This window comes from Tigriopus californicus, chromosome 10 (assembly GCF_007210705.1).
Source record: "Tigriopus californicus strain San Diego chromosome 10, Tcal_SD_v2.1, whole genome shotgun sequence".
NCBI lineage: Eukaryota > Metazoa > Arthropoda > Copepoda > Harpacticoida > Harpacticidae > Tigriopus > Tigriopus californicus.
Window position 1 is genome coordinate 1,890,367 of NC_081449.1, and position 8,865 is coordinate 1,899,231.

At 41.6% G+C, this 8,865-nt stretch overlaps 1 protein-coding gene across 1 annotated transcript; it reads left to right on the forward strand.

Moving 5' to 3' along the window:
- Window positions 1-730: 730 nt before the first annotated feature.
- LOC131888776 (dopamine beta-hydroxylase-like) lies at window positions 731-6,807 on the forward strand. The gene is made up of 10 exons (XM_059237706.1): window positions 731-1,143; window positions 1,694-1,788; window positions 1,854-2,000; window positions 2,331-2,415; window positions 2,496-2,665; window positions 3,699-3,896; window positions 4,091-4,342; window positions 4,419-4,601; window positions 4,668-4,855; window positions 4,929-6,807. The coding sequence occupies exons 1-10, from the start codon at window positions 933-935 to the stop codon at window positions 6,469-6,471; spliced, it is 3,072 nt and encodes a 1,023-aa protein (XP_059093689.1). The 5' UTR covers window positions 731-932; the 3' UTR covers window positions 6,472-6,807.
- Window positions 6,808-8,865: the final 2,058 nt, after the last annotated feature.

Genomic DNA, 8,865 nt, shown 5'->3' on the forward strand with positions numbered 1-8,865 from the left:
ACTCATCCACTTGTTGGTGGCCTATTTCGACTTTCTGATTGTGCATTTGTTCAATATAGGCACTCGTTTCCAGCCGAAAAGTGGTGGAACCCATTATCCTGATCCACATGGAAACAAATAAACAACCTATAATTCGCTAACTTTGATCTGTTGTAGACAAACCCACTTATGAGTGAAATCAATTAGAAAGTTTTTAATGAGGATCAAAATGAATGGCATTCATTCTCGTCAAATCGTATATGACGTATTTCACCTTCAAAGGCAAAAAGACAAGAATATTGTTGGGCCAGCCTCTGTCCTATTTTTGAAGGGACTTGCATTATCCACGTTAGGTTTGAAATTAGCTTATTGCTCCATGTTCCATTCTTCTTCGTTCTTGAGGGCCTTTTGCCCTGAATGATTCCCCCTTTGTCCAACCAAAATTCCATGAAAAATTCTCAACAAGCTTTGCGGCCCTGCTTAAAGACCTTTTTGGGGGGGCTCTGACCACACATGGTCACACTCTCCAGAAATCTTTGGACATGTAAAATACTTTTAACATACGATTTTATACACTGCAATCACATCATCAAGTTATTCAAAGTCCGAATGAACGGTCTTTCCTAGATGTGTTCCAAACCTAATGGAACGCTTTACTTTTTTAGGGCACATGATCCACAGGAGTGCCCAAATCTGAATGAATGACAAGAGGTCATGGCTATAAGAGGCTTGAGGATGCTCCCCATTGTGGACAGTTGGCTTTTGAGTTTCTTTCGTGCTTCTAATAGGAATAGCGATGATTATGGCGATGACTCGGATTCCAAGCAGAAAGGCCAGAGAGAAAAACGCCTCTGCCTAACCAACCTGTTCATTTTATCACTTCTATCACTTCAATCCCAATTAAGAGAACACTTGAGTGCGCAAAATCTTCAACTGTCTTCGTACCACCCAAAATGATACATTCAACATGGAACATCGTCCCATTTTACCTTATGGCCCTGCCCATACTCACTCATCAATTCGAGTTTTTGGATCAAGGCTACGCTCCCATTTTCTCGGAGACTCTCACGACATCTTTGACTTTGAATTGGCAAGTCGATTACGAAGGAAGGACGGTTCATTTCGAGGTTGAACATGCTTTTGATCAAGGTGGATCCGAAAGTGGTAAGTTTGTATTGATATAAAAAGATTTTGGGTTTGGACATGGGAATGGAATACATTGTCTTGAGTCATTGAATTTGGGCAAAAGAATTTGACGACATATCACTGAAGCCAGTACAAAATCAAATTTTCCCCATTTATTTTTTATAAGGGTAGTAGTGAAAGTTCTTTTTGGTTAAGGTTTGAAGTGTTCATTTACGTGTATTTCAAACTGATATAATAGATATAGCTCTTGCATGACAAAGGCTTGTGAATCATCTTCTACCTTGTTTTTCTATGTTTAATGATTATTTCTAGTTCTAAAAGCATATACGCTTTACAAATTTGGCGATCTGCCCGAGTTTGGCACCTTTTTTGTCAATCTCAATTCAACTCACTTGATTTACCCAAGCACTTCTTAACTCATTCAAAATACACATTGATGTTTCATATTTCGGTTTAGAATCAACCCAATGCACCTCAAAGTTTGGTTCCTAAAATGATGATCGTTGTCTTTCCCCTTCAGCGGGATTGAATAAAATGTAGGACAATGAAATACCTTATCTTCCCTCAGATTGGATCGCCATTGGATTTTCTGATCACGGTGAATTACCCAAGGCCGACCTTTGTTTGACCATGATGGACTGGAATGGCGATTTGTCCATGCACGTAAGCCCTTTTTTCTATGCTGTCTTTCAAACGAGTGCCTAAAGTGTAATTGCATTGGCTTTCAGGATGTAAATGTGGACGAACTCACTCAGGTCCATTTGGATCATGATCAGAACTGCCTGGACTTCAACCACAAGCTTTTTGACGACGGTTTGATTTATGGTTTCTCCCGGAGCTTCGATACATGCGACCCTCAGGATTATATCATTGAGGTATGCAGGCTTTTCATGTCATCTTACTGAATACCAATGTATCTTTCAGCCAAAGCACTATTCATGGGTCCAACAACATGTTAGTCTGATTCGCTTGAAAGTCGTTTGGTTTTGGATCCATTTTTGGAATTGAACTTATTTGAATAAATCAGAAGGTTGTCATCTTGGCCAGGAATATGGCGAACGACAAAAGATGACAAATGCTAGAATGGCGGCATATTAAAGGCAAATTTACTCAGCTTACTTTGACTGAAGATCCTATACTCGTTTGCAGCTTTGTCTTAAGTAATCTGGCATAAAATTGCATCTTCATTTTGATTGGCCTACTAGGATGGAACAACTCATGTCATTTGGGCCTTGGATCGAGGCCCCATCGAATCCATCAAGGGAATCACACTCGATTCTGTTCCCAATGGTAAATTTGAGCACACCATGCCTAGGTTGTGAAGATTGGGTTTGAGCTAATTGCGTTGGAATTTTTTTGCATCTTAATAGGCATGATCAGGACTCGATTACTGAAGGTACCCGATGTTCCCCCACTACCAATGGATGAACAAAGTCTCGATTTCTTTCACGAAATTGAGATCCCGTCAGATGACACGACTTATTGGTGCTCAATGCACCGTCTTCCCCCAGAATTAATTCAAAAACATCATGTTGTTCAAGTAAGTGTTGCTTCCCACATTAATACTTTGTTGATGATAAGAGCGGATGAAAACAAAACATTAAGCATAACTAAATACTTAAATTTCTGCAGTTTTCTGGGGTATACGTACATTGTTGACAGCCGACGACAATAATATGTGTACGCCATGTGTATATACTTATGGCAATCACAACTTATGCCAAACCATCCTATGTGAAACTCCGAAAAGACGTACATAAATAAACCACACATTATATGATGGTTGGTTTAAATTGCTTATCACAGAACTAAGATTAAAGCTCTTAATATAGAAAGGGCAATGATCATTTTCAGTCACTCCATCTGTAATGAGGATTTGACTTTGGATTCCCTTAGTTCTTTGATTCTGAAACTAAGATTCCCAATTCAGGGCATTATTCCTTGTGTGACTATTTCAGTTTAAACCAAACAATGCAAAATAAGTGGATTGGCCCGGCACCTTGCTGCTGACTTCTGAAATGTGTTCAAAACAAAGTCTTAACAGGTTTGGTTGAAGTGTCGTTTCTCTCCCTTGAGCTCTAACTGAGACCACGGTCCAGCTTTAAATCTGAAACTGTGGTGGTTTTCCTGCCACTTCGAAAAGTCTGTAGGGTGGTAATAAATTGTAGGAGCCACTTGCTTCAAAGCCTTGAGGGCAGGGTGCTCTGGCAAAACATTTGACAAATATTTCTCTTGTAGCCTTTGAATGTCAAAATTAGTCACTTGGTGGCCACATTGAGGGTGGCGAGTAGCCATCCATTCTTTTGGGGATATTGAATATGAAAGGAAGTCACTTTTGGAAGTTTTGTCCCCAAGACGACCACCTACTACAGCTAATTGGGGTGCATCTTGGGCCTTCCAAAGTTTAATATGGCGCTAAATACATGACGAAAAAAATAAAAAGCTCAAATTATTTCCTGGGAAGGAAAATGGCTTAAATGTTGCACTTATATTTTATTGCATTTTTACGTTTTATCTGCCTTAGTGGTGAATGATGACCAACCTACTAATCCCGATTTAACTACGCTTTTAAGTATGAGCCGATAAAGACCGCTGGCAACGAGCATATTCTGCATCACATGGAAGTGTTCCATTGCGACGCCCCGCCTGATGAGGAGTTTCCTCTTTGGCAAGGACCTTGTGGAGCTGACGATGCCCCTCCACAACTGCAAAAGTGCAAAAAGGTCTTGGCCGCTTGGGCGATTGGAGCTGGACCATTCACCTACCCAGAGGTAAAGCTCATTTTGAGTGTCTAGAAAAGCTTCAAGCATTTCAAGTTAAAACAATGCCACCCTTTTTGCCTTTGGAAAAAAACGAGTTTTTAAAAGATTAATTCGTTGCCAACTATCCCAGATGGCAAAGAGATGACCGACTCTGACACCTAAGTACAAATATTATTTCGAACCCGTTTCGCTGAACTTTACAGAATGCAGGCCTTGCCATTGGCGGCCCCGACTTCAACCCGTATGTGATGTTGGAAGTTCATTACAATAATGAAAATATGGAAGCTGGTCACCAAGATCAATCCGGTATGCGACTTCATGTGACCGATCAACTTCGAGCTTACGATGCCGGGATCATGGAATTGGGTTTGATCTACACCGATCGGATGGCCATTCCTCCTCAAATGACCGAATTTCCCCTGAGTGGTCATTGCTTACCCTCTTGTACAGCGGAGGTGAGTAAGATCATAACTTTGCCCAATCTTTTATATGTTAACATTTTCTTCCATCTTTTGCATCATATTTTTTCAGGGTTTCCCAGACCAAGGAATCACTGTGTTTGGATCTCAGTTACACACTCACGGTACCGGGGTCAGGGTTGCCACTTTGCACGTTCGGGACGGTCATCAACTCCCCGATTTGAACCGAGACAACCATTATTCCACCCATTTCCAAGAAATTAGGGCCCTTCACGATCCTGTGCAGGTCTTGCCGGTATGGGACATGTTTGTTATATAATCTATTAAAAGTTATGCTTAACGGGTACAATGATATTTCCAGGGTGACGGGCTTATCAACCGGTGCTGGCACAACACCATGACCCGGACCAATGCCACTTTGGGTGGCTATGGATTCCGAGATGAGATGTGCTTAAACTACATCCATTACTATCCAAAAATTGAATTAGAGATCTGCAAAAGTTCGGTGGACAGAACAGCTTTGGAAGATTATTTTCGCTACCTGAACGAGTGAGTAACATCGAGAGAGGGTTCCACAACCACGTATACACTTTCATCATTAATGTTCTTGTTCATTTTGTAGAGTCGAAGATCAGCCGACGTCGGCCTTCAAGAACGTCTCCGAGAACTATCACACAATTGAATGGACCCCAAGGCGTTCGCTGGACTTGGAAAACTTTTATTCCAAGGCTCCAATTGAAATGCAATGCCAAGGCGGGAATGGCCTTCCACTACCCGGAAACTCCTGGAAAAACATGAAGATCATGGATATTGAGGATCCTTTGCCTATCCAACCCCGAGAATGTCAAGATATTATCCAATCCAAGCGCTTCCTTGGTGCCAATTACAGACCCAAACGCTTCCTTGGAGCCAATACGAGATACAATAAACGAATGGGATTCAACCCTAAAATGGTCGCTATCTACCGTGAAAGAATGCAAGACCAGGAGACAAGACGCCGAAGAGGACTAAGATCCAAGAAAGAGACCGCTTCCAACTTAGGGCTGTCCAATCTCCGTTTCGACTTATTCAACCGGTTCTTCAAGAGATCCGGAAGCCCCATGAACGAGATGCGGAAAAGGGCCGGACAATCCTTCAATGAGATGAAACGAGCTCCCACCGGGATCAGAATGAGAAAGGCTGACACCAAGAACATGGTGAGGATGCGCAAAAACGCCGAACAAGGCGAAAGTGTAAACATCAACTCCTTGATGCAAGATCCCGAGTTCAGCAAACGACTCTGGTCCACAAGGATGAAGAAGAACTCACTCCACCAGAACCGATTCAATGACTTGGAGAGGGGATTGCGCCAAGCCTTTTCAGTCATCAAACCACGCGATGAAAAGCGTGTCTTTGGTAAGATTAGGTTGCGTGATTTTGAACGAGCCGAGGCCAATGCCCGGCAACGCCGACGTCGACAGGAGCCGTCTAAAAAAGACTACAGCCTTGGCTTGAGCCATAACATTTTGGACAATCCCTACGTCAATTATGGGAAACGGAGTAGCCGAAATGAGCATTTCAATCAATTGTCCTCCGATTTGAATGACGCTCTGAACCTTTTCAATTCGAAACGAGCTTCATTGAGACCTGATAGTTTCACTGGACTGGAAAATTCTCTTCATGAAGCCTATGGGATGCTGAACAATCCGAGCAATCCGAACAATCCAATCCGTCGTGCCGACAAACGGTCCTCAAAGGAGGAACGTCTTAATGACCTCGAGTCCAATTTAAGTGAGACCTTAAATCTTCTGAATGGACCCGGATGGAAATCCGTCAAAGGAAAGAGATCCTCGGCTAATGGTTTGAGGTTTTCCAAATTGAACCAAGAGGTCGACGATCTACTCACAGCGTTTGGCCAAAAGAAACGGGGTAAGCGGTCCTCACCAATTAGTAATCGGGAACTCGATGAGTTGGAATCGAAACTCCGTGATGCTTTCACGCTCTTGAACAACATGGAGACGGATGACAATCAATTCCGGAAACGCTTCGGAAAACGAACCCAGCCCGAGTCCTTGAACGACGACTATGAAGAGGAATACGAGAAACTATATGAATCCGAAACCTGGCCCGATTATCCCACATGGGGTTTGGACCGCCGTAAGAAAGGCCTCGGAAGTGTGGTCTAAAATTATTTCTTTTCAAGCAGTAGGCAAGGTCCTCCTCCCTTCCTAGATTATGCTTGTGGTTTAAACATGTTTTATCGTAGCCACACATTCCTTTGAGAGGTTACTGATTTACAGATAGAAGCGTACTAAGCCCTGGTAAAGTTGTGTTATGTTTTGTTTCATAATGAACTAAGAATGCGATCCAAGAAGACACATGATGCTCTGTAAAAATCACATTGTAACATGCCACTTTATATGCTTTGAGAGCCCTTGTCAAACATGGTGACAAATGATCGATTTGCAAATACAAGTCAACGGCGTATATCAAGATAGACACAATATACGCAAAACTCCAGAGTTTATTTACTTCATTATCTCTTTATTAGCTCTGATGAATGATTTGAACGGAAGGGTTATCTACAAATTATCTCTCGCTCGCTAGAAACAGGATCTCAATCTTCAAATATGCCAAAAATGATAGCATTTGATATCGATTTTTGTGAACAATCTTATTGCGTTCCTGTGATAGCCGTCGATATTAACTCATCTTTAATTAGTCATCCACGAAATCAATTGTTGTCTACAGTACGAGTATTTATCTATGTACAACAACGGACCTCAAGAGATGTGGACTGCGAATGAAAAAAGTCATATCTCCTAAACCGTCCACTTTATTCCAAAAAAGCACTTCATTCGACCACAAGATCTGGTTGAATAGACGATCTTGGGCAAATTTGAGCCCTAACCTACGCTTAGGGAACTCAGGAGACATGGTCATAGTTATTGATACAATGCGACAACTCAACAAGTGAATGTCGCGCCAATTAGCAAACACGTTACCTGCACTTACCCAAACATCTTCAACAAAAGCAACCACGAAATAAAGGCTGGGGGTAACATAAGAATAAACTAACTACCAAATAAATGTATTTTCTGTGCACAAATATTTTTGTTAATATAGGTCCTAACCATTACAACTGCCGTTATTTCACTTGCATGACCAAGTGTAGGCCGGTTTGGCGGGAGCTCGTTCACAGCCAATATTTTTAGAAGTTCGTGGTACAGCACTATGCTTGACGTGCATAGTTTGTTATCTAAGTAACATTATTTTATTCGCAACGTGGTTTTATACCTTGCAATAGAAATCGTGGAATGCAAAGAAAAGATTTGTTGAATGCACAGTCTAGGTATTTTATTTGTTTTTGCTTTATTCTTAAGAATATATCGACGAACATGAAAATTTAAAGACGCACAATAGCGGTACACGGTGGTTATATTTTCTGGTTAAAAGATTGCTCAAATGCCAAGACTTCTAGATGTATTTTTCTTTGTCAAAGAGACGAAAGGAACAACTTTTGTGAAATACACATGTTTAAAAGTAGCTCATATAAGTGTGTTCAATCACTTAAAGCACATTAGAATGCATCATTGTCAAAAACGTAGTCAATCAGTATTAAACACACTATTAGTTATATATTGACCTAAAATTTCATTAACTTCTACTTAGCAGATGCTTTGTTATTTATTTATTTTAGTTTGGATTTTCACGGGCTTTAGTAACCGCCACAGGGAACGTAATCCCCAGTACCATTGAAATGAAAGGTTGTAATTCGTCTATTTATTACCTTTCAATCTTTATATGATATTTGGTCTACCAACGAATTTGAGTCGGCAGACCGAGCTAGTGGGTTGATCTGCAATGCTATCTAAAAATTGGTCCAAGTCTAACTTGAAGGTTGCAACCGGATCAACAAGGCCTACGTCTTCCCTACGAACAATAGAGAGAAGCAAATTAAACAATGAAGGAGCCCGAGAAAGAAGAGATGTGGACTTCATTGTTCGAACTAGCCTGGATTCTCGAGGGCTTGAAGGGGCTCTCAAAACCCACATTAGGCCTCTACGGTCACTAGAATTGACCCTAAATCCTGGGTTGGGGCAAAGCTCATAAAAGCTTTTGAAGACGTACAGTATGAGAAACCTTTCGTACCTTCTCTGAACACTGTGCAGTCCCAACTTTTGTAGTCTCTCCCAATACGAGAGCTCTCTCAATCCTGTGATGTTTCTAGTGAAACATCTTTGGACTTGTTCGACTTTTTGCAAACCTGCTGAACTCATTGGAGCCCAAATAGGAGAGGCATATTCAAGATGTGTCTGGACAATCGACTTGTACAGAGTTAGCATCGTGATGCTATCTCTGGACTGAAACGTGCGATATATCCATCCAGACAGTTTGAATAGCTATTTCTTTTACGAGGGTTTCCTACTCCCTGGGGGTGGAAAACTAGAGAGGAGGAGAGTAAGTGGATTGAGGGCAAATCTGAACCATGCAATCGACCAGTTTCATGTCCGAGTGCATTGTGTCGACTTGGGGAGGCAAGAGTAAGAAGTGCTAGAGGTGGAGGAGTAGGAGCCGCC